Here is a 25001-nt window from a genome sequence, read left to right as displayed (position 1 = left end):
ATGGAAGAAATATCCCCGTGACCGGAGCCGTGGGAGTCTGAGCTAATTGCTGTAGCTGTGCAAAGACATCTGCTTCACATGAGTCCTGCAAACCTCGCGCCGCGGAGCCAGATGGGGCTGTACAACACAATGGTGCGCCTCTCACTGGGCGATGTTCTCATCATGTATACATGCTGGTGACTATGGCATGGATGGCTATGAGATTTAAAGGGGAAGTCACAGCATGAAGGACAATCCTGGGGGTGGGTCCCTTTACCAACCTGAAGTTGAAATTTGACATTCGGGCACAGATCCCGAATACTGACTCCTCCAGGAAGTCTGTGTCACTGTTTGGGTTCGGCCCCCTGAACTTTGGGCATGACAGCACTGGAAATATCGGCGGCTCTGATCTGATGTATGATGTCACAGCCTATTTTTTTCACTAATCTCCAGAAAATAAAGTAATCATAGTTTGTTCGCTGTTGGGAACCCTGTGATCCACTGTGATCTGTGAGAGACGTTTTCCTGCAGCACCTCCGCAGGACATAAGAGGCATTACAATGCATGGTCCTCCCAGGAAATAGTATTGGAACATAATGGACACATTCATGGGGTAGGTGGATTTATGGCTCATGCGATATATTAATTGCTATTTTCTGGATTTCACCAGCTCTACAATCCTCCAGCAGGACATGAAGCACATTCTTGCAGCTGATGTTTGCGTAGAGGACACTTTGATGTTCTCCGGTGGAGGTTATAGTCCGAGAACAGATGCCGGCAGTTAAAGAATGGTAAATATTTCCATTGAAGATGGAGTTTACTTTCCAAGAGCAACACTTCCTAAGTACTCTCCAGAGACCACCGCTGCCTCATGTCACTGGGAATGTAAGATTTCTTGGCCAAGATGTAGCAGTTATGTCATACTGGACCCAATGGGCAAAAGATCACACCACTAGTTTTACTGTACATGACTGTGCACACTTCCAAAGGGGCATTTTGGAGTTAAAGTAGCTTAACATGGCTGCTCTCTTCCAAAAACAGCGCCACGCCGATGCACAGGTTGTATGTGGTATTGCATCATTTCTATGAAAGTTCTAATATGAAAAATAACCTGTGGTCAGGTGTGGCACTGTTCTTGAAAGAAAGTAACAATATTTTTCTATCCCTATAATGGCCCAATAGTCTGCAAATTCCCCAAATTCTGCATGGACTGGCATAATAATTTGGACTAATAGGGGGTCAGGTGGGTAGTCGAGTTCTCTGACCCACTACTGCAAAAGATGTCACCATTATTATAAAATGCAGATGGCACCAGGGAGCTTGTCACACATTACGCAGGAAGTTCACATTACGCCTATGGTAAGCGCACGAAATACCGCCATGTAGTGCCAAGTGTAATGCCGAAATATAGGACTATTCTCTCTTGTGAATCTGGAAACATTTAAAGGGGCAGTTTACCCTATATAGCTCCCTGGTGTTACATAGCACATAGTACCGCACATCAGTGACCACATCACTGCAAACGATGGCAACAATGTAACAACTTGGTTCTTTTCACGTGACATTGTATCTCTTCAGCTGCGGAGATTTCCTAGAACTCAGGATGTCGGCTCCATTCTGCACAATTTCAGGCGGTGGAAACATGACAGATTCTTGGAGATTATTTCTTTTTTCTGAAAATCTGGCTGAATGCATCTCAGGTCCCGCTGGACATTTCCTCACTACGAACGGCCCAGAAATCTGCAGAAGCAAAGAGGGAACGAAAGCTTCCCAGAGGAAATACTCCCATCTCTTCTATACAGATTCCTTTTCTTACAGGAATTTGGCTCAGATCTGTATATTGTTATATCTCCAGAATAGCAGAGCACGGAAAATGACACAAGCGCTCAAGTATATACCGTATATACAGTGCCAACATAAGAGCAGAGGAGGCTGTACACAGAGAACTGTACAAAGAATTTCCAGTCCCACATAAAAGTGCAAGGATCATAGTAGTTATATTTATGTACATAGGAGCAGTATTATAGTGGTTATATTCTTGTACATAGGGCAGTATTATAGTAGTTATATTTTTGTACATAGGGGACAGTATTATAGTAGTTATATTCTTGTACATAGGAGCAGTATTATAGTAGTTATATTCTTGTACATAGGGGCAGTATTATAGTAGTTATATTCTTGTACATAGGGGCAGTATTATAGTAGTTATATTCTTGTACATAGGGGCAGTATTATAGTAGTTATATTCTTGTACATAGGGGGCAGTATTATAGTAGTTATATTCTTGTACATAGCAGCAGTATTATAGTAATTATATTCTTGTACATAGGAGCAGTATTATAGTAGTTATATTCTTGTACATAGGAGCAGTATTATAGTAGTTATATTCTTGTACATAAGAGCAGTATTATAGTAGTTATATTCTTGTACATGGGGCAGTATTATAGTAGTTATATTCTTGTACATAGGGGCAGTATTATAGTAGTTATATTCTTGTACATAGGGGGCAGTAATATAGTAGTTATATTCTTGTACATAGGGGCAGTATTATAGTAGTTATACTCTTGTACATAGGAGCAGTATTATAGTAGTTATATTCTTGTACATAGGAGCAGTATTATAGTAGTTATATTCTTGTACATAGGAGCAGTATTATAGTAGTTATATTCTTGTACATAGGGGGCAGTAATATAGTAGTTATATTCTTGTACATAGGGGCAGTATTATAGTAGTTATATTCTTGTACATAGGAGCAGTATTATAGTAGTTATATTCTTGTACATAGAGGCAGTATTATAGTAGTTATATTCTTGTACATAGGAGCAGTATTATAGTAGTTATATTCTTGTACATAGGGGGCAGTAATATAGTAGTTATATTCTTGTACATAGGAGTAGTGTTATAGTAGTTATATTCTTGTATATAGGAGCAGTATTATAGTAGTTATTTTCTTGTACATAGGAGCATTATTATAGTAGTTATATTATTGTACATAGGGGCAGTATTATAGTAGCTATATTCTTGTATATAGGAGCAGTATTATAGTAGTTATATTCTTGTACATAGGGGCAGTATTATAGTAGTTGTATTCTTGTACATAGGGGCAGTATTATAGTAGCTATATTCTTGTATATAGGAGCGGTATTATAGTAGTTATATTCTTGTACATAGGAGCAGTATTATAGTAGTTATATTCTTGTACATAGGGGGCAGTAATATAGTAGTTATATTCTTGTACATAGGGGCAGTATTATAGTAGTTATACTCTTGTACATAGGAGCAGTATTATAGTAGTTATATTCTTGTACATAGGAGCAGTATTATAGTAGTTATATTCTTGTACATAGGAGCAGTATTATAGTAGTTATATTCTTGTACATAGAGGCAGTATTATAGTAGTTATATTCTTGTACATAGGAGCAGTATTATAGTAGTTATATTCTTGTACATAGGAGCAGTATTATAGTAGTTATATTCTTGTACATAGGGGGCAGTATTATAATAGTTATATTCTTGTACATAGGAGCAGTATTATAGTAGTTATATTCTTGTACATAGGAGCAGTATTATAGTAGTTATATTCTTGTGCATAGGGGGCAGTATTATAGTAGTTATATTCTTGTACATAGGAGCAGTATTATAGTAGTTATATTCTTGTACATAGGAGCAGTATTATAGTAGTTATATTCTTGTACATAGGAGCAGTATTATAGTAGTTATATTCTTGTACATAGGAGCAGTATTATAGTAGTTATATTCTTGTACATAGGAGCAGTATTATAGTAGTTATATTCTTGTACATAGGGGGCAGTATTATAATAGTTATATTCTTGTACATAGGAGCAGTATTATAGTAGTTATATTCTTGTACATAGGAGCAGTATTATAGTAGTTATATTCTTGTGCATAGGGGGCAGTATTATAGTAGTTATATTCTTGTACATAGGAGCAGTATTATAGTAGTTATATTCTTGTACATAGGAGCAGTATTATAGTAGTTATATTCTTGTACATAGGAGCAGTATTATAGTAGTTATATTCCTGTACATAGGGGGCAGTATTATAGTAGTTATATTCTTGTACATAGGAGCAGTATTACAGTAGTTATATTCTTGTACATAGGGGCAGTATTATAGTAGTTATATTCTTGTACATAGGCGCAGTATTATAGTAGTTATATTCCTGTACATAGGGGCAGTATTATAGTAGTTATATTCTTGTACATAGGAGCAGTATTATAGTAGTTATATTCTTGTACATAGGGGCAGTATTGTAGTAGTTATATTCTTGTACATAGGGGCAGTATTATAGTAGTTATATTCTTGTACATAGGAGCAGTATTATAGTAGTTATATTCCTGTACATAGGGGCAGTATTATAGTAGTTATATTCTTGTACATAGGGGCAGTATTATAGTAGTTATATTCTTGTACATAGGGGGCAGTAATATAGTAGTTATATTCTTGTACATAGGGGCAGTATTATAGTAGTTATACTCTTGTACATAGGAGCAGTATTATAGTAGTTATATTCTTGTACATAGGAGCAGTATTATAGTAGTTATATTCTTGTACATAGGAGCAGTATTATAGTAGTTATATTCTTGTACATAGGGGGCAGTAATATAGTAGTTATATTCTTGTACATAGGGGCAGTATTATAGTAGTTATATTCTTGTACATAGGAGCAGTATTATAGTAGTTATATTCTTGTACATAGAGGCAGTATTATAGTAGTTATATTCTTGTACATAGGAGCAGTATTATAGTAGTTATATTCTTGTACATAGGGGGCAGTAATATAGTAGTTATATTCTTGTACATAGGAGTAGTGTTATAGTAGTTATATTCTTGTATATAGGAGCAGTATTATAGTAGTTATTTTCTTGTACATAGGAGCATTATTATAGTAGTTATATTATTGTACATAGGGGCAGTATTATAGTAGCTATATTCTTGTATATAGGAGCAGTATTATAGTAGTTATATTCTTGTACATAGGGGCAGTATTATAGTAGTTGTATTCTTGTACATAGGGGCAGTATTATAGTAGCTATATTCTTGTATATAGGAGCGGTATTATATTAGTTTTATTCTTGTATAGGAGCAGTATTATAGTAGTTATATTCTTGTACATAGGAGCAGTATTATAGTAGTTATATTCTTGTACATAGGGGGCAGTAATATAGTAGTTATATTCTTGTACATAGGGGCAGTATTATAGTAGTTATACTCTTGTACATAGGAGCAGTATTATAGTAGTTATATTCTTGTACATAGGAGCAGTATTATAGTAGTTATATTCTTGTACATAGGAGCAGTATTATAGTAGTTATATTCTTGTACATAGAGGCAGTATTATAGTAGTTATATTCTTGTACATAGGAGCAGTATTATAGTAGTTATATTCTTGTACATAGGAGCAGTATTATAGTAGTTATATTCTTGTACATAGGGGGCAGTATTATAATAGTTATATTCTTGTACATAGGAGCAGTATTATAGTAGTTATATTCTTGTACATAGGAGCAGTATTATAGTAGTTATATTCTTGTGCATAGGGGGCAGTATTATAGTAGTTATATTCTTGTACATAGGAGCAGTATTATAGTAGTTATATTCTTGTACATAGGAGCAGTATTATAGTAGTTATATTCTTGTACATAGGAGCAGTATTATAGTAGTTATATTCCTGTACATAGGGGGCAGTATTATAGTAGTTATATTCTTGTACATAGGAGCAGTGTTACAGTAGTTATATTCTTGTACATAGGGGCAGTATTATAGTAGTTATATTCTTGTACATAGGCGCAGTATTATAGTAGTTATATTCCTGTACATAGGGGCAGTATTATAGTAGTTATATTCTTGTACATAGGAGCAGTATTATAGTAGTTATATTCTTGTACATAGGGGCAGTATTATAGTAGTTATATTCTTGTACATAGGAGCAGTATTATAGTAGTTATATTCTTGTACATAGGGGGCAGTATTATAGTAGTTATATTCTTGTACATAGGAGCAGTATTATAGTAGTTATATTCTTGTACATAGGGGCAGTATTATTGTAGTTACATTGCTGTATATAGGCTGATCTAACATGGTATATGGTATATTTTTGCACGTAGCAGTAATTTAGTACACCTTCCTATATATAGGTGGTTTTATTAGTGAAGGTTAACGCTGTTGCAGTAAGACTTTTCAGCTGAGGTTATAGTGAGTATAGAAGGTGACAATGCTGTTTAGGATTCAGGGTTGCGCTCGGGGCGTTTGATAGTTGTGATTATCATGTGAGAGGTGAGAATGTAACTTGAGGTCAGTACAGGATTTATTTTCCATGTAGATTTGCACAGTAAACTATTGAGCAATGTTTGGTAATGGTCGGCCCATAACTCGCAGCAGCGCATAAAATCAGCAACAGATGTTGTTTATGTAGAATTTTTCATAGTAATTTATGAATCTGCTTCGTTCTTCTTCTTATAGGACGTTCGGTGTTTGGCCTTAATTCATTTTTACGGTTTGCATAATCCTGTTGTCATGGATCACTTATTAATCAGTTTCCACTGAAAAATATTTCCTCCGGTGATATAGAAAATACAACGTAGCACTGTAGAGAGGAACCGAAGCGCACAATGCCCGGTGTGTGCGGAGGGTTAATGTGTTCCCTTGTGGTCTTAGAAGAACTGTGTTGTTGTAAATGGAGTTAATAATGCATTCAGTATGCTGGGAAATATTTACTTCCATGAGATAAGACTCAAGTATTCAGATATTATCTGAAAAACTATCTGTAAATTCTCTTTCTACTAATATTTTTACGCTAGGTGGCATCGTTTCGTGTTTCATTTCTCGTCATGCATTCTTTTATAGGACATACACTAAAATCTTTCCAAAAAGATCAATCCGACCCCCGCCTCTCTCAGAAGACCATCATCCACAGTCATTTTGTGTGAATGTTAATAGTTTCAATATGTTTTTAAAATAATTTTTGTCCTGTTTTCTTGGAAAAAAAAAATAAATAAAAAAATAAATAAATAAACATATATATATATATATATATATATATATATATATATATATATATATATATATATATATATTGCTGTTCTCATAATGAACATTAGAGGGCGCCATCACAGGCAATGATCAGGAGATTGAAAACTATTTGAAAGTGGTTACATCTGAATGACACTGGTGTCTGCTGGAGACTAGACAGGCAGGAGTCCATCACTGACCACAGCACAGGGCAGGCTGTATAGGCACAAGAAAGCGGGAGAGAACTTCTGAAATGCAAAATTGTTTAGCAGCAACTCAGAAAGATAGTTTTTGACTTCTATGGAAAAGTGACGTGAGAGGGAGGAGAGGAGGAGGGGAGCTGTGCTTGTCACCTATAGTCAATGGAGGCCGCACTGTGACTCCAGCTCCACAATGCAGGTATTTCCTTCCATTGTGATCTTTGACTTTGTTTATACTGACATCTGAAAAATGATAGATAATAGATAGATAATAGATAGATAGTAGATAGATAGATAATAGATAGATTGATAGATAATAGATAGATAAACAGATAAAAAGAAAGTACAGCAGTCTGTAAGAGCCAAGATGCCTGAAACCCTGGAAGCATTAAATCTAAGCTGTGCTATTATTCAGTAAGATGTACTTACAAAAAAATGAAGGTTCTTAGCACATAAATTGGCCAATCCTGTGTGCCCATCAACCACGGCAAGGTGACACTTATCTGATGGTCTTATCCTATGCTATTTTAGCATGAGAGAGGCATGTGCAGTAGGATCGGACCCATCGGAGAAGTGTCGCCTTGCCGTGGTTGATGGGCACACAGGATTGGCCAATTTATGTGCTAAGTACCTTCATTTTTTTGTAAGTACATCTTATTAAAGAACAATACAAGAAAGAAAGAAAGAAAGAAAGAAAGAAAGAATGGATAGTAAGTATCGATAGTAATGAGGGAGATAAATATTCTCTCGACCCAGTCATTACATGATCATGGAGGAATTCCTAATGTCACAATTTTCCTCCCTATGGTCAGAAGGGCATCATCTCTGACAGGGGCGGTCACAGACAGAACGGTACGTGGGCCCATTTTGTGACAGGACCTGCTTGCTGATTTGAAAATTAAAAAGGGCCCCTTTATGGCTTGGGCCACTCTGCAGCTGCATACAGAAGGCCAATGATATGTGCGCCCCTGATCTCTCCACTATATTAGCCAGTGACTTTTCTGCTTCTTCTGGCATGGATCTGTATGTGCAATTGTGCTCAAAATTTTACATACCCCGGCAGAATTTTTGCTTTCTTGGCCTTTTTTCAGAGAATATGAATGATAACACCAAAACTTTTTCTCCACTCATGGTTAGTGGTTGGGTGAAGCCATTTATTGCCAGACTACTGTGTTTTCTCTTTTTACATCATAATGACAACCCAAAACATCCAAATGACCCTGATCAAAAGTTCACACACCCTGGTGATTTTGGCCTGATAACAGGCGCAGAAGTTGACACAAATGGGTGTGAATGGCTACTAAAGGTAACATCCTCACCTGTGACCTGTTTGCTTGTAATCAGTGTGTGCATAAAAGCTGAGTGAGTTTCTGGGATCCAGACAGACTCTTGCATCTTTCATCCAGCCACTGACGTTTCTGGATTGTGAGTCATGGGGAAAGCAAAAGAATTGTCAACGGATCTACGGGAAAAAGGTAGTTGAACTGTATAAAACAAGAAGGGGATACAAAAAGATATCCAAGGAATTGATAATGCCAGTCAGCAGCATTCACACTGTGATTAACAAATGGAAAATCAGGGGCTCTGTAAAAACAAAACCACGGTCAGGTAGATCAACAAAAATGTCATCCACAACTGGCAGGAAAACTGTTCGGGATGCAAAGAAAAACCCACAAATAACATCAGCTGAAATACTGGACTCTCTGAAAACTAGCAGTGTGGATATTTCACGAAGCACAATAAGGAGGCACTTGAAGAAAAATGGTCTGCATGGTCAAGTCACCAGAAGAAAACCATTACTGCGCACATGGCACAAAGTATCTCACCTACAATGTGCAAAAGAGCACAGACATGAATGAGACCAAAATTGAACTTTTTGGCCACAACCATAAACGTTTGGAGAGAGGTCAACAAGGCATATGATGAAAGAAACACCACTCCTACGGTAAAGCATGGAGGTGGATCGCTGATGTTTTGGGGATGTATGAGCTACAAAGGCACAGGAAACTTGGTCAAAGTTGAAGGAAAAATGAATGCAGCACGTTATCAGCAAATACTGGAAACAAATTTGCAATCATCAGCCCAGAAACTGCGTATGGGACATACTTGGACGTTTCAACATGACAATGATACAAAACACAAGGCCGAGTCGACCTGTCATTGACTGCAGCAGAACAAAGTGAAGGATCTGGAGTGGCCATCTCAGTCTCCTGACCTCAATATCGTTGAGCCACTATGGGGAGATCTCAAGTGCGCAGTTCATGCTAGACGGGCCAGGAATTTACAGGAACTGGAGCCTTTTTGCCAAGAAGAGTGGGCAGCTTTACCATCTGAGAAAATAAAGAACCTCATCCACAACTACCACAAAAGACTTCAACCTGTCATTGATGTTAGAGGGGGCAATACACGGTATTAAGAAATAGGGTATGGGAACTTTGGATCAGGGTCATTTGGATGCTTTGGGTTGTCATTATGATTTAAAATGAGAAAACACAGTAGTCTGACAATAAATGGCTTCACCCAACCACTAACCACGAGTGGAGAAAAAGGTTTGGTGCTATCATTCACATTCTCTGAAAAAAGGCCAAGAAAGCAAAAATTCTATGTAAACTTTTGAGCAATGCTGTATATGCACCAATAGTACAAGACAAATATGTTCAGATTAACAACTTAAAGGGCTCTTACAATTTGAACAAATTTCATTCAATATGTGATATCAAGAAGTCTGCTTATAGTCAGTGAATGGAAACTTCCCTGGGACACACACCTGTCCTTGCCGTGATCACAGTACACCTTGTGAGCATCACATCAGCAAGAAAACAATTCCCGTTCAGTGACTACAAGAAGAGATCTGAAAAAACACTGGAATGATTTTATACACAAAATTTATGTACCAACAATCTCAGCTCATACCGATATCACACAAGGCGGCTTCTCATCGGCGCGGTAGGTGGAACTCCCTTCTTTCAGCATTATCAGTAGTAGTGGAAGATATAGGAGCATGGCTCTGTTAAAAAGAGAGAAAACATTAAGGTTGGAGATTCTGGGAGTTATAGTTCCTCAGCCACAAATCATTGACATAGAAGCATGTATGCCGTCCCTAGGAGTAAGTCAGGAAGCGTTTATCCTCCGGAATCTTTTATACAGACGTCCTGTGAGAAGGAAGTTTCATTGTTTGTTTTTTGCTTAGAATGCGGCAGTAAATTCCACAGTGAAACATGGAGAGAACATACAGCAACCATCTGTATGCACTACTGAGACTATCTATTATCTCTCTATTATCTATTATTTATCTATTATCTTTTTATTATCTATCTATCTATTATCTATCTATCTATCTATTATCTATATGTAATCTATATATCTATCTATTATCTATCTATCATTTATTATCTATCTATTATCTATCTATATATCTACCTAGCGGTTTTCATTATATGTCCTATGAACATGCCCGCCCTTCCGATCTTCCAGAGAGCAGAGTCAAGAAACCCCTGGACTAGTAGTGAAATGTGTTTATGGACGATTCACACCAACTAAGCCAAAAAGGACAGTAATTTCCTCAAACATTCCAACAAAAGACATTCTGGATGTTTGCTTTCTTATTCAGCTAAACCAAGGAAGTTTCCTGTTTTGAAATTGTTCTTAGTTTCTTTTGCTCAGTCAAAAAGAAAAAAAAGGGAAATTCATAGTTTATCACTCTCCAAATCTTACAAATCTTTAATAAAGCTACATCTTGAATTTGCTTTTCATAACAGGGCACGTCCTATCATTTCTTTATGCACTGGATACAGGGTACCGCAATGGGGTCTCTGCTGACCCCTGAGATGAAATGAGTTAATTTACAGCATGTGACATCTAAATAGAACTGGAGATTGCACCTAGTTAACAGGATCCGCCCTATATGTTCTCCTATGACCACAATATTCCATAGACCAGACATTTATATATCTATCCTGCATACTATATCCTGTAGTCATGGTGCTAAAGTTTTGGAAGGAAGCTTAATGATGCTTTCTTCAGCTACAGCTATCAATAACAAAAGAACTACAGTGAATAAAAAGTCTACACACCCCTGCTAAATTGTCAAGTTTTCTCATGTAAAAAAAAATCACACTAAGAGGAATAATTTCAGATATTTTTCCACCTTTAATATCATGCATAGTCTGTACATATGCACTGAGAAAGAAACAAATCATTTTCAGGTGCAAATAAAACTAAAACTAAAATAATGTGGTTGCATGAGTCTGAACATTCTCTTAGAACTGGAGATGTGGTTGTGTTCAGAGCACTCCAATAACATTTACGCTCATGCTACATAGTAGTCAGTACATGCATTTTAAGCAAAAGCCATGGTTTGTAAACAGTTGACAACACAGCAAAGGGAACTCATTGTGGAAAGTTATCAATCAAGAGACAGGCAGAAAAAAAATTCAAAGGCAATAGATTTGCCATGGAGAAGTGGCATAAATTTGGCATAATGTTGAAATTACCTAGAACTGGACGTCCCTCAAAAATCGATGAAAAGACAAAAAGAAAATTGGTAAGAGGAGATGCCAAAAGGCCTACAGAAACATTGAAGGAGATGCAAGAATTTTTGGCAAGAACTGATTTTATACTGCATGTGAAAACAGTCTACCATATTGTTCATATATCTGGCCTTTGGGGTAGGCTGGCAAGATGAAAGACTTTTCTTACAAAGAAAAATACTGTTTGTGACCATAATTCCAAAAAAATCTGTTTGGCGTAAACCCAATGCTGTGCGACACCAAAAGAACACCATACCCACAGTGAAGCTTGGTGGAGACAACTTTGTGTTTTAAGGCTGTTTTTTGGCAGCTGGAAACTGGGCTTTACTTAAAAACAGTTCCATATATTAGTTAATTCTGCAATAAAAATAAAAAATAAAAGAAGAAAAAGTTCACCTTTCAGTATAGAAACAACCCCAAGCATAATTCCAAGTCAACAAGAGAACGACTGCCTCAGAAAAAGATCAAAGTTTTAGAATGGCCTAGCAGTGTAGCTACCAGAGGGTCAGAGGGGGCGATCATCCCAGGGCTCTCACTCATTGGGGCCCACCTGTAGAGAACACCATTCTTATCAGTTAAACTCTGCAGTACAGGAGGGAGAAATGGCCTCGCTGTACTACCTCTCTCCATTCTGTAGGGTGCAGATGGCTTTAAGCCTGTGGTTAACAAAATGTTGTGAGTCCTGGGCAGTGGCGGAGTGATGTGATAATATCACTGTACATGACTTGGAAGCCTTATGCGTACCACAGCGCAATGACCCCACCTTTTTGGTTTGTTTGTGACTTGCCGCTGCCTGACGTTGGACTATCCAGAAACCAGGATTAGGTGAGTATATGAAGTTTTTCTTATTTTAATGGATTTGTAGGGGAAACTGTGAGGGCATCATGCAGTGGGGACTAATGTGGGGGCCATAATGCAATGTGGGAACTACTGTGTGGGTCATCACACCATTGTTGACTACTGTGAGGACCATAATCTAGACTGGGTACTATTGTGGGGGCCATAATACAGTGTGGGGACTACTGTCAGGGCTAAAATTCAGTGAAAGGATGACTGAGGGGACTACTGCGGGGGTCATCATACAGAGTCAAGACTACTGTGGGGGCCATACGACATGGTAAGGGTGACTGTGGGGACATCATACAATGTGAGGACTACTGTGGGGGTCATCATACAGAGTGACGTCTACTGTGGGGGCCATATCACATAGTAAGGCTGATTGTGGGGACATCATACTGCGTGGGGACTACTGTGGGGGTTATTATATAGAATGTCATCTTCTGTGGGGGCCATAATACAGTGTAAGTATTACTGTGGGGACATCATACAGTGTGGGGACTACTGCAGGGGTCATCATACAGAGTGAAGACAACTGTGGAGGCCATACGACATAGTAAGGGTGACTGTGGGGACATCATACTATGTGGGGACTACTATGGGGGTCATCATATAGAGTGACATCTACTGTGGGGGCCATAATACAGTGCAAGTATGACTGTGGGGACATCATACAGCATGGGGACTACTACGGGGGTCATCATACAGAGTGACGTCTACTGTGGAGGCCATATCACATTGTAAGGCTGACTGTGGGGACATCATACTGCGTGGGGACTACTGTGGGGGTTATTATATAGTGTCGTCTACTGTGGGGGCCATAATACAGTGAAAGTATGACTGTGGGGACATCATACAGTGTGGGGACTACTGCGGGGGTCATCATACAGAGTGAAGACTACTGTGGGGGCCATACAACATGGTAAGGGTGACTGTGGGGACATCATTCTATGTGGGGACTACTATGGGGGTCATCATATAGAGTGACATCTACTGTGGGGGCCATAATACAGTGCAAGTATGACTGTGGGGGGGCATCATACAGTGTGGAGCTTACTATGGGGCCATGATACATTGTGAGAGGCATTATACTGTGTATAGGGGAGTTATGGGGGCCTCACACTGTGTATAGTGGAACTGTACATTTGGGAACTCAGATGACAAAATTACTGTACATGGGGGACTAAGGGGACATTATTACTGTATGTGGGGAGACTCAGGGGACACTATTGCTGTATGTGGGGGGACTCAGAAGACATTATTACTTTAAGTGTGGAGACTCAGGGGACATTATTACTGTATGTGGGGGGACTCAGGAGACATTATTAGTGTATGTGGGGGACTAAGGGGACATTATTACTGTATGTGGGGGGACTCAGGGGACACTATTACTGTATGTGGGGGACTCAGGGGACACTATTACTGTATGTGGGGGACTAAGGGGACATTATTACTGTATGTGGGGGGACTCAGGGGACACTATTACTGTATGTGGGGGACTCAGGGGACACTATTACTGTATGTGGGGGTCTCAGGGGACATTATTACTGTATGTGGGGGTAGCAGGGGACATTATTACTGTATGTGGGGAGACTCAGGGGACATTATTACTGTATGTGGGGGTCTCGGGGGACATTATTACTGTATGTGGGGGTCTCAGGGGACATTATTACTGTATGTGGGGGGACTTGGGACACTGTTGCTGTATGTGGAGGGTCTCAGGGGACATTATTACTGTATGTGGGGGTCTCAGGGGACATTATTACTGTATGTGGGGGGACTCAGGGGACACTATTACTGTACATGGGGGACTAAGGGGACATTATTACTGTACGTGGGGGGAATCAGGGGGCATTATTACTGTACGTGGGGGACTCGGGGGACACTGTTGCTGTATGTGGGGGACTCGGGACATTATTTTATGGTAAGTGGGCACATAAGCATTATTGTTCCAGGGGCACTCAGGGCATTGTGACAGTCAAAGGTGCACACAGAGCAATATGTGGGCATTGTTTTCTGGTCACTAATATTTTCTAGGGGGCAATTTCACCATCTAGAGGTCACAATGGAGGCATTTTACTTTGTACGGGATGGGGATAGACTCCGACCCAAAAACGCTGAATTCTGCCATGAATTCAAAGGTGACTCAAACAAAGTATTAGTTTAAAGGTGTGCAGAGTTTTACAACCTCATTATATTAGTTCTGTATTTTTCTTTTACAGCTCAAAAAGATTTATATAGGTGACATTAAAGGTGGAAAACAATTCTGAAATGAATCTTCTTGGGATGATTTTTTGGCATTTTAACAGGGGCGTGTAGACTTTTTTTTACATCCACTGCATAACAAATGTAATCTTGTAAAGAGCGTTTTCTCTGCCCTCCTGTCGAATAATCCGCAGGGAGATTTCTGATCATCTCTACATTGTAATATAAGTCATTTTCCGAGACCGGAATCCGACAGATACAATGACAACATTCAACGCCACATTCTTTTCTTTGATCATCTAATAATCCAGAATATGTGAAAATTGGATTCTATTTCCAGATAAAAGGATTTTTATACCCCCCAATATAAATACATGTGAATTTCCTAAAATGACTGTAACTTGCAGCCTGGGGAATAATAATAATAATAAGTCATTGTTTCTTTGATGCTGTTGTTTTATTTGGCATCGGACCAGTGCGCCCCCAGGATACAGGGGCCCCGGCACAGATGTATCTTCTGCACCCCTGGTGCTCCCTCCGCTGCTCACGAGGCACGCTATTGTTCCCTCTATGATGCCCATGTGCCCTCTCACCGTTCCCGTGTGACACGATCATATTTCGCAGATGACTTCCCGAACATTTCAGGTGATTTCCAGGTGACATTAAATGTCAGGTTAATTATAAAGTCACGGTATTTGTTACCAAGTCACCAGGAAAGTCACAAGTGACTCATGTCCTGTATTCATAGCTCCGAAGATTGCATGCATTATATACATTTATTATAGTGTCATATTATTATTATTATTATATTCTTTATATGGTGACTGCACGTTGTGCAGAAAACAACAGGGACCGTTCACATCTACTGCGGGACTTACAGCTAGTTCTGAAGAATATAAAGCACCGGGCATCCTCGTACCACTTCTGAAACCCAATCTGACCCCTTCTATAGGGGCTCAGGATGAGGGACATTATACCAGGAAAGGGCCAATTGTGGGGGACATTAGTACAGGAAGGGGCCAGGATGGGGACATTTTTACTGCATGAGGGACATTATTTTAGGATAAGGCCAAGATGGGGAACATTACACCAAGAAGGAGCCCATGATGGGGGACATTATTACAGGAAGGGGAACAATACACCAGGAAGGAGCCAAATGATAGGGGACATTATTACAGGATGGATGACATAATTACAGTATGGGGACATTTTTACAGGATGGGGACATTATTATAAGATGGGGTCAGGATGGGCAACAATATATCAGGAAGAAGTCCATGATGGGATGCATTATTACAGGATTGGCAACATTATTAGAGGATGAGGGACATTATTACAGGATGGGGAACATTATTATAGGATGGGGCCAGGATGGGGACAATTTTACAGGATGGGGACATTATTATAGGATGGGGCCAGGATGGGGGACGTTTCTATATGAGACGAACATGTATGTCTTTATAGGATCTAGAACGATACAAAGGCCAATACATCTGTCCAACATACATATGAGGGCCCAGGTTTAAATTTTGTATCCGGGGGCCACGGTCCGCACTAAAATTTATGGTACATGTTGAATCTCCAAAGCAACAACTTCTATAGACTGAAAAAAAGTCAGCCACAAGTATGCATCTCCGCTTCCTCACCAAGAAGAGATCCCGGCGTGGACATTGTCTCAGATGTGAGAAGTGTAGAAAATACTTACAGGGGCTAAAGAAAATTGGGCCACATAGCAAACAGTAGGACTTCTCGTGGCCAGTTTGTCAGTGGGGACTGAGCTTTGCATCTGCAGGATTTTGATTGATGGAGGACGGCACTGGGAGTATTCGTAGCAGAGTGATTGACGTGTTTTAGGGTCCCGATACAATTTAGAGAAAAGTTGTCCAAAGCTGCCAATTTCGTAAGTGTGTATCGATCTTGTCCTTTCATGATAACTTCTTTTTGATGAGATTTCTTTAAAATGAGCAAAGCATAGAGTGTTCCGCTGGGATCCCCAGTGATCAACTGTAAGCTGCAGGTGATTTCCTTCCCTGCAGTGCCCCCACAGGAGAAATGAAGCATTACATGATATCCATTGAAATCAAGGATTGATTAGTCCTCCAGACAGAGACACTCTCTGCTCTAGATCATAGTTGTAGGCCATGTTCCTCCCTCTCAGGGCAATATTCCAACCCTTTGTGCTCTAATTTCCCAAGATCAGGTGACAGAAGCGAATCCTTTCCCAAGGTAAATACCCCACTAATATGCATTGTGCATGTTTTTTTGGGGGAGGAACATGACCAGACACCTGTAACCGATTTACAGCAGTTGACATCCATGAGGAACGCAGGACACCACAATCACTCCTTAAAAAAATAAACATCTTGATGAAAACGAGAAATTGCCAACAGTCGGGAAATAAAGAAACTTGTTTTTCCGGAAATCTGAAGATGGGAATAGTCTCCATATTACAGCATTTCTCTACTGATGATGATTTGTGACAATGACATCAGTGTTTCGCAGCGTCACCTTGTTATTGCAGCCATGTTTCTTCTCACGTCCTCGCCTCTACCTGCAGAGACGGAGACGATGAGGCTTCTCCACATATTGTGTCGCACAAGCGAGGAGGTTATTGCTGGTTTTATGGGTTAGGGTTTGTACTCGGGCTGCTCCCAGGGTACAGAAGGACAGGTGTTGTTCTCAGATGGAGGAGCCCCTCTAATAGCTGTAGGTGGAGGCCTCCCCTGGCACTGGAGGACGGAAAGGTTTCCCATAACGTGATGAACACTTATCTGAAGGAACAAGGCAGAGACAACAGCTGGAATCAGATGCAGACCTGCCGGAAGGGAGAAGGCCGGCCAAAGACCATTAATCCTGGCAAAACCCCATCTCCATTTGCTGAATTGAAATCCCAAATCTGGAGGACCCTCCACCCTCCACCCTGCTCCTGCAGACCCCATTATTGTGCCTCTCTCCAGCCCTTCATGAAAAACTGCCTTCTCTTACAGCAGAATATTTCAGTCGTCAGTCCAAAGCACCCGCTGTGATTGTTTTGACACCCCATTTGCTATATTTTTGCGCTTAGTTGAGTCCCTTGGCCTTGTTTCCATGTTGAAGATAAGGGCTTTTGACCCCAATTCTACCACTTCTGGCCAGACTTCTGAGCGGTAGATGGGTATAACTGGGTCCCAGAAGTTGGTGCCAGTTCTGAACTGCTGGCACTGCTGGACATCTTCCGACTTCGAAGGGAAGTAAAAAGATGATGTGACTGTCATCTGCTGCATTAAGTTTTCTTGTCTAAACACTAAAGTCCTCAATGTTGCCCGATTATTGGTGCTTCTTCAGAAGACCTTGATCATCTTGGAACCCCAGTCTGTGAAATATTTGCCTGGGAGAGACCTTGCTGATTAAGTATAACTACCTTGTGCGCTCAGTCTTACCATGGTGCATGACTTGTGACACGAAACTGTCTTCCACAGCCTCACCATTGTAGCAGAGCTAGGCTGTTCCTCACCCAGTTTTAAGCCTACTAGAGGGCTCTTTCTGTTTCAGTTACACATGAAAATGATGATCATTATCACTTGATTGGAAAAATCTGTTGCTGACAATAATCCTACAAAATCCCTGACTTTGTGTAAGTGAATCGTACCACGAAGAATTGATGAAGGAAAAGTGCGCTTACAGCAAAAACTGATGGGATTTAGATTTCTCTTTTATTCCTTTTGCATTTTATTAGTTGATGAAAATCGACTATTGAGACTTATTTTTTTAAAGCATTCTTACGGCTTATTCACTCCCGCCTAAAACGTTTGCTCACTATGACTTCTTTGACATCTGGAACTACTTATCTTTGACCTCTGGTATTCATCTCTCTGACCCCTGGCTTTCATCTCTCTGAGTTCTGGTCCCTATAATATTCCACAGCAGAACCAGATACAATCTGACACTTCGACCTACATTGCTGGGATTTCCCTTTAAATGGAGTCATAACGCCTGAATGAATTAGGTGTTTTCTGTGTCCCATGTGAAGCTGTAATCTCATTTAATTAGCACCAAGTAACATCAGGCCGAAGCTGTTATGTTATCTGCAGCCTCCTATGGTGTAATTATAGAATTACACACCGACGCGCGTTCGCCTCTTGCTACATTTACGGGAAATATCTCAGCACAGTTCTGCTGAACCTTCGTTATCGGTTTCAATTCACTCTTTCCCTTCTCTGAAGCCTTTTTTTTCAAGGTGTTTTCCATCCTCATCTTCTTAGTATGTTACATCTTTTTTTATCCCTAAGATACGACGCAGACAAATGTATCCAATAAGTTTTAGATTGACCCTAAGTTGTGTTCTACAGGACATTTCTCCAGAATCACTAATTACAAGAAGGATCCCAGTAAGTGTTCAATTTCCCTGCAGTGCCCCCAAAGGAGAAATGAAGTATTACACATCGTCAATTTATAAGAATCTGATGTCCTTGTTCTTGTCCTCCAAAATGAGAGATGCTCTTTGTAACCGCTCTCAATTCCAACAGGTGAGGATCAACATGGGAAGACACTCTATCAGCTCAGGAGTCACAAAAGTGACCACGTCGATGGGAAGAGAGGAGGGGGTGCTAAACTGTGTCCCAACATCTCCCAATACATGGCGTGTGATCATTCCCATCTTATTCTAATAGAAACATGGAGGGTGGTGTCCTCCAGCAGATCCAGAACAACATTCAAAAATCTGAGCTGTGAGTATCTTCTACATTAGAAGAAAACTTTGTACAATGTCTTTTAGGCTTTTTGAGAAAAACATTCAGGTTTGGGGTCAAGTTTTCATCAAACACTCAAAGGTGGTGGACAAAGAGTCCACATCCCTATAGAGAGGACGGATAGGTAAAGATGTGATGGATTTTAGTTCCTTTCCCCAGACATGGAAAGATCAATAATTTTCAGTAAAATCCCCGAGAGCTATAGTCAGGGAATAGAGCTGAATCCCTAACTATCCCTACATTATGTAAAGAAAGGCGGCTTTCATTGAAATCATCACTGATAAAAAAATGTTTGATGATTTCAGCCATAGTGGTCTGCAGGTAGGGATCTCTGTTTTGCACAAACCCTGTTTAGTGGCAATAGATCATGGAGATACGGCTTTTGTACACAGATCTTCATAAAGTGGGAAGAGGGAAAAGTATCTACAGTATCAGAGAGGGCAGAAAAATCAGGCTGTAGATAAGGAGAAAGCAGATACAAAGGAATTAAGCAGAGTATTACGCTATGTGCATACGTTGCGAATTCGCAGCAGTTTTCCATCAGGTTTACAGTACCATGTAAACCTATGGAAAATCAAATCCGCAGTGCACATGGTGCGGAAAACTGCACGGAAACCCTGCGTTGTACTATCCGCAGCATGTTCATTCTTTGTGCAGATTCCGCAGCGTTTTACCCTTGTTTTACCCTTCCTTTATAGGAATACGCAGGTGGTAAAACGCAGGTGAAATCCGCATAAAAACCGCAGGAAATCCACGGTAAATCTGCGGGTAATTCGCAGGTAAAATACAGTGCGTTTTACCTGCAGATTTATAAAAAACTGAGCGGAAAAATCCGCAGAAATCTGCAACGTGTGCACATAGCCTTAGAGCTGTGCTGATATTTGAGCAGTGAAAATAACAGTACTCTAGATAAAAACTGAACTGACATCCAGCCTATATTACTGGGAGAGACACACAGAGCTCACATCCAGCCTATATTACTGGGGGGAACACAGACCTCACATCCAGCCTATATTACTGGGAGACACACAGAGCTCACATCCAGCCTATATTACTGGGAGAGACACAGACCTCACATCCAGCCTATATTACTGGAAGGGACACACAGAGCTCACATCCAGCCTATATTACTGGGGGGAACACAGACCTCACATCCAGCCTATATTACTGGGAGACACACAGAGCTCACATCCAGCCTATATTACTGGGGAGAACACAGACCTCACATCCAGCCTATATTACTGGGAGAGACACACAGACCTCACATCCAGCCTATATTACTGGGAGAGACACACAGAGCTCACATCCAGCCTATATTAATGGGAGAGACACACAGACCTCACATCCAGCCTATATTACTGGGAGAGACACACAGAGCTCACATCCAGCTTATATTACTGGGAGAGACACAAAGACCTCACATCCAGCCTATATTACTGGAAGAAACACACAGAGCTCACATCCAGCCTATATTACTGGGAGGGACACACAGACCTCACATCCAGCCTATATTACTGGGAGAGACATACAGACCTCACATCCAGCCCATATTACTGGGAGAAACACACATATCTCCCATCCAGCCTATATTACTGGGAGGGACACACAGAGCTCACATCCAGCCTATATTACTGGGAGAGACCCACACATCTCACATCTAGCCTATATTACTGGGAGAGACACACAGAGCTCACATCCAGCCTATATTACTGGGAGACACACAGACCTCACATCCAGCCTATATTACTGGGAGACACACAGACCTCACATCCAGCCTATATTACTGGGAGGGACACACAGACCTCACATCCAGCCAATATTACTGGGAGGGACACACAGACCTCACATCCAGCCTATATTACTGGGAGAGACACACAGACCTCACATCCAGACTATATTACTGGGAGAGACAGCAGACTTCACATCCAGCCTATATTACTGGGAGGGACACACAGACCTCACATCCAGCCTATATTACTGGGAGAGACCCACAGACCTCACATCCATCCCATATTACTGGGAGGGACACACAGAGCTCACATCCAGCCTATATTACTGGGAGAGACACACAGACCTCACATCCAGCCTATATTACTGGGAGAGACACAGACCTCACATCCAGCCTATATTACTGGGAGAGACACAGACCTCACATCCAGCCTATATTACTGGGAGAGACAGCAGACCTCACATCCAGCCTATATGACTGGGAGAGACACAGACCTCACATCCAGCCTATATTACTGGGAGAGACCCACAGACCTCACATCCAGCCTACATTACTGGGAGGGACACACAGACCTCACATCCAGCCTATAGTACTGGGAGAGACACACAGACCTCACATCCAGCCTATATTATTGGGAGAGACACACAGAGCTCACATCCAGCCTATATTACTGGGAGAGACACACAGAGCTCACATCCAGCCTATATTACTGGGAGAGACACACAGAGCTCACATCCATCCTATATTACTGGGAGAGACACACAGACCTCACATCCAGCCTATATTACTGGGAGAGACACACAGACCTCACATCCAGCCTATATTACTGGGAGAGACACACAGAGCTCACATTCAGCCTATATTACTGGGAGGAACACACAGACCTCACTCACATCCAGCCTATATTACTGGGAGAAACACACAGACCTCACATCCAGCCTATATTACTGGGAGAAACACAGACCTGACATCCAGTCTATATTACTGGGAGAGACACACAGACCTCACATCCAACCTATATTACTGGGAGAGACACACAGACCTCACATCCAGACTATATTACTGGGAGAGACACACAGAGCTCACATCCAGCCTATATTACTGGGAGAGACACACAGACCTCACATCCAACCTATATTACTGGGAGAGACACACAGACCTCACATCCAGCCTATATTACTGGGAGAGACAGCAGACTTCACATCCAGCCTATATTACTGGGAGGGACACACAGACCTCACATCCAGACTATATTACTGGGAGAGACACACAGATCTCATATTCAGCATATATTACACAATAGATAATAGATAGATAGATAATAGATAGATACATAGATAGATAATAGATAGATAGATAGATAGATAGATAGATAGATAGATAGATAGATAGATAGATAGATAATAGATAGATAATAGATAAATAATAAATAATAGATAGGTAGATAATTATTTATTAGAGGCTTTTTCAAGACATTTGTAATAGTTCAGCTGCATTGACACTTGGTGATTCCTCTGTATATCCTCACTAGGGCTCCGCAGGCTGGATACATGGTAATTTGTTGGGTGTCTTGGGGTTTGGCTCCAATTTTCCAAATGTTACATAATGCTGTGTAAAGTTGATGCATTGACAGTCAGAGAGGAGGAGGAGGAGGAGGAGGAGGAGAGCTGCTGCTGCTGCTGCTGCTGGTGGTGGTGGTGGTCTCGGCCCCAGCACATCTGTCTTCCTCCTTTTCTGCCTTTCCCTCATCTGTGCTGGGATCTGATATTTCTGCTGATGTTACATTTACAGACGATCAACTAAATTGGAGAAATCTACCAATAAATGGCCAATGTGTGCGGAGCGGTCACATCAGGGTCACAGGCAGCAGCTGGAGAGAAGCTCCACGATGTCCTGTCCTGCTGGACCCGAGGCTGGCTGTATACAGTATATACCCTGGGTGCTGGCTGTATACAGTATATACCCTGGGTGCTGGCTGTATACAGTATATACCCTGGGTGCTGGCTGTATACAGTATATACCCTGGGTGCTGGCTGTATACAGTATATACCCTGAGTGCTGGCTGTATACAGTATATACCCTGGGTGACACGGGGCAGTGATGGCTGCTGTAACCTGATAGCTCTCTGATCCTTCTCTGCACTGTACACTGCTACATGTGTCCTGCTGGGGATTGGTATCTCAGCTGACACTGACACATCGTTACTGCTACAGGACAACGACTACCAGAGCCACCAGCAAGGCCACTGCTACAGAAGAACTACAAGTAGCAGCAAGATACACTGTGTGATGGAATGGAAGATATTACAGAACTTGTATAACTAGATTAATTCATATCTATCTATTATATATCTATCTATATATCATCTATCTATCTATCTATCATCTATCATCTATCTATTATCTATCTCTTATCTATCTATCTATCATGTATTATCTATCTCTTATCTATCTATCCATTATCTATCTATTATCTATCTATTATCTATCTATATCTATCTATTATCTATGTATCTATTATTATCTATCTATCTATCTATCTATCATCTATCTATCTATCTATCTATCTATCTATCTATCTATCTATTATCTATCTATTATCTATCTATTATCTATCATCTATTATCTATCTATTATCTATCTATCTATCTCAGAGTTGTCAGCATGCACAGGAGATGCAGCAGAGCTCAGTTTGCTCGCACTATTCTATCACTTTTCCTCTTGTATAGACCATACAGGACACATTCGGCTCTGCTACATCTGTATCTGTAGTTACTAACAGAAACCTTAGAAACATTTGTAAAGTCTCGGGACATCTCAGTAATTAAGTGAAGGCGATTGTGAATAATCATGGTTCATACTAATGGTAAAATAATAATCAACCCAAATGACGAGGACGAGCTGTGATAATAAGATATTACACCCACTGAAGACAGCAGAGTCTATGGCACAGATGCAGCAGAGCTGACCTGGTGAGTTTTCTGCACCCTGAGAACTTACTAGTAGTTTACTTGTAGTGCAACAAAACTGTCAGAACAGTGTGACAAAATCAGCTCTGTACATTTCTCTTTTTTTCTCCCATATTGCTTCTGTTACCTTATATGAAGTGAGAGATGATTGGATTCCTCGGCTTTCTAAGAAAAAAGGCTTTTGCCAGTTCCTTGAAGTCATTCATCCCTGTGCCTTGCTGTTCCTATGTGGAAGCGTCTCTGGAAACTTTGCAAAACTGAACATGAACTAAAGACATTTTCAGGGAAATATCCTGCGATCCTTATATGGGACTGAGCAGCGAACGGCGGAATCAGGTCTTAGTGCTGGTAGTGTTATCATAAAAGTGATAGCGAGAGCGACTATCTCATCTGTTATATCAGTATTATAGTTCATATCCTTCTGTCAGGGGGCTGTCCAAAGAAATGAATTCAGGAACACAGAAGTATTGCATATGTATTACTGTATTATCCTGCACTGATGCTGAGCTACATCCTCTATTATACCCCATATATGCCAGAGCTGAACTCACTATTCTGCTGGTGCAGTCACTGTGTACATACATTACATTACTGATCCTGAGTTACCTCCTGTATTATACCCCAGAGCTGCACTCACTATTCTGCTGGTGCAGTCACTGTGTACATACATTACATTACTGATCCTGAGTTACATCCTGTATTATACCCCAGAGCTGCACTCACTATTCTGCTGGTGCAGTCACTGTGTACATACATTACATTACTGATCCTGAGTTACCTCCTGTATTATACCCCA

The 25001-nt window shown here is 40.5% G+C and overlaps 1 protein-coding gene across 1 annotated transcript in view; it reads right to left on the bottom strand.

Annotated features, from left to right (window-relative positions):
- Positions 1-24453, bottom strand: part of LRRC32 (leucine rich repeat containing 32) — a 28269-nt gene extending 3816 nt beyond the window's left edge. The window contains exons 1-2 of the mRNA XM_077298725.1: positions 24333-24453; positions 10124-10217 (exon numbers count right to left, since the gene is read on the bottom strand). Coding sequence (XP_077154840.1) covers positions 10124-10213 — 90 coding nt within the window. The 5' untranslated portion in view covers positions 10214-10217; positions 24333-24453. The remainder of the gene's footprint in view (positions 1-10123; positions 10218-24332) is intronic.
- Positions 24454-25001: the final 548 nt, after the last annotated feature.

Source organism: Ranitomeya variabilis, chromosome 3 (assembly GCF_051348905.1).
Source record: "Ranitomeya variabilis isolate aRanVar5 chromosome 3, aRanVar5.hap1, whole genome shotgun sequence".
Classification (NCBI taxonomy): domain Eukaryota; kingdom Metazoa; phylum Chordata; class Amphibia; order Anura; family Dendrobatidae; genus Ranitomeya; species Ranitomeya variabilis.
The sequence above is the reverse complement of the archived record's forward strand: the minus strand, read 5'-3'. Positions and strand labels throughout refer to the sequence as shown.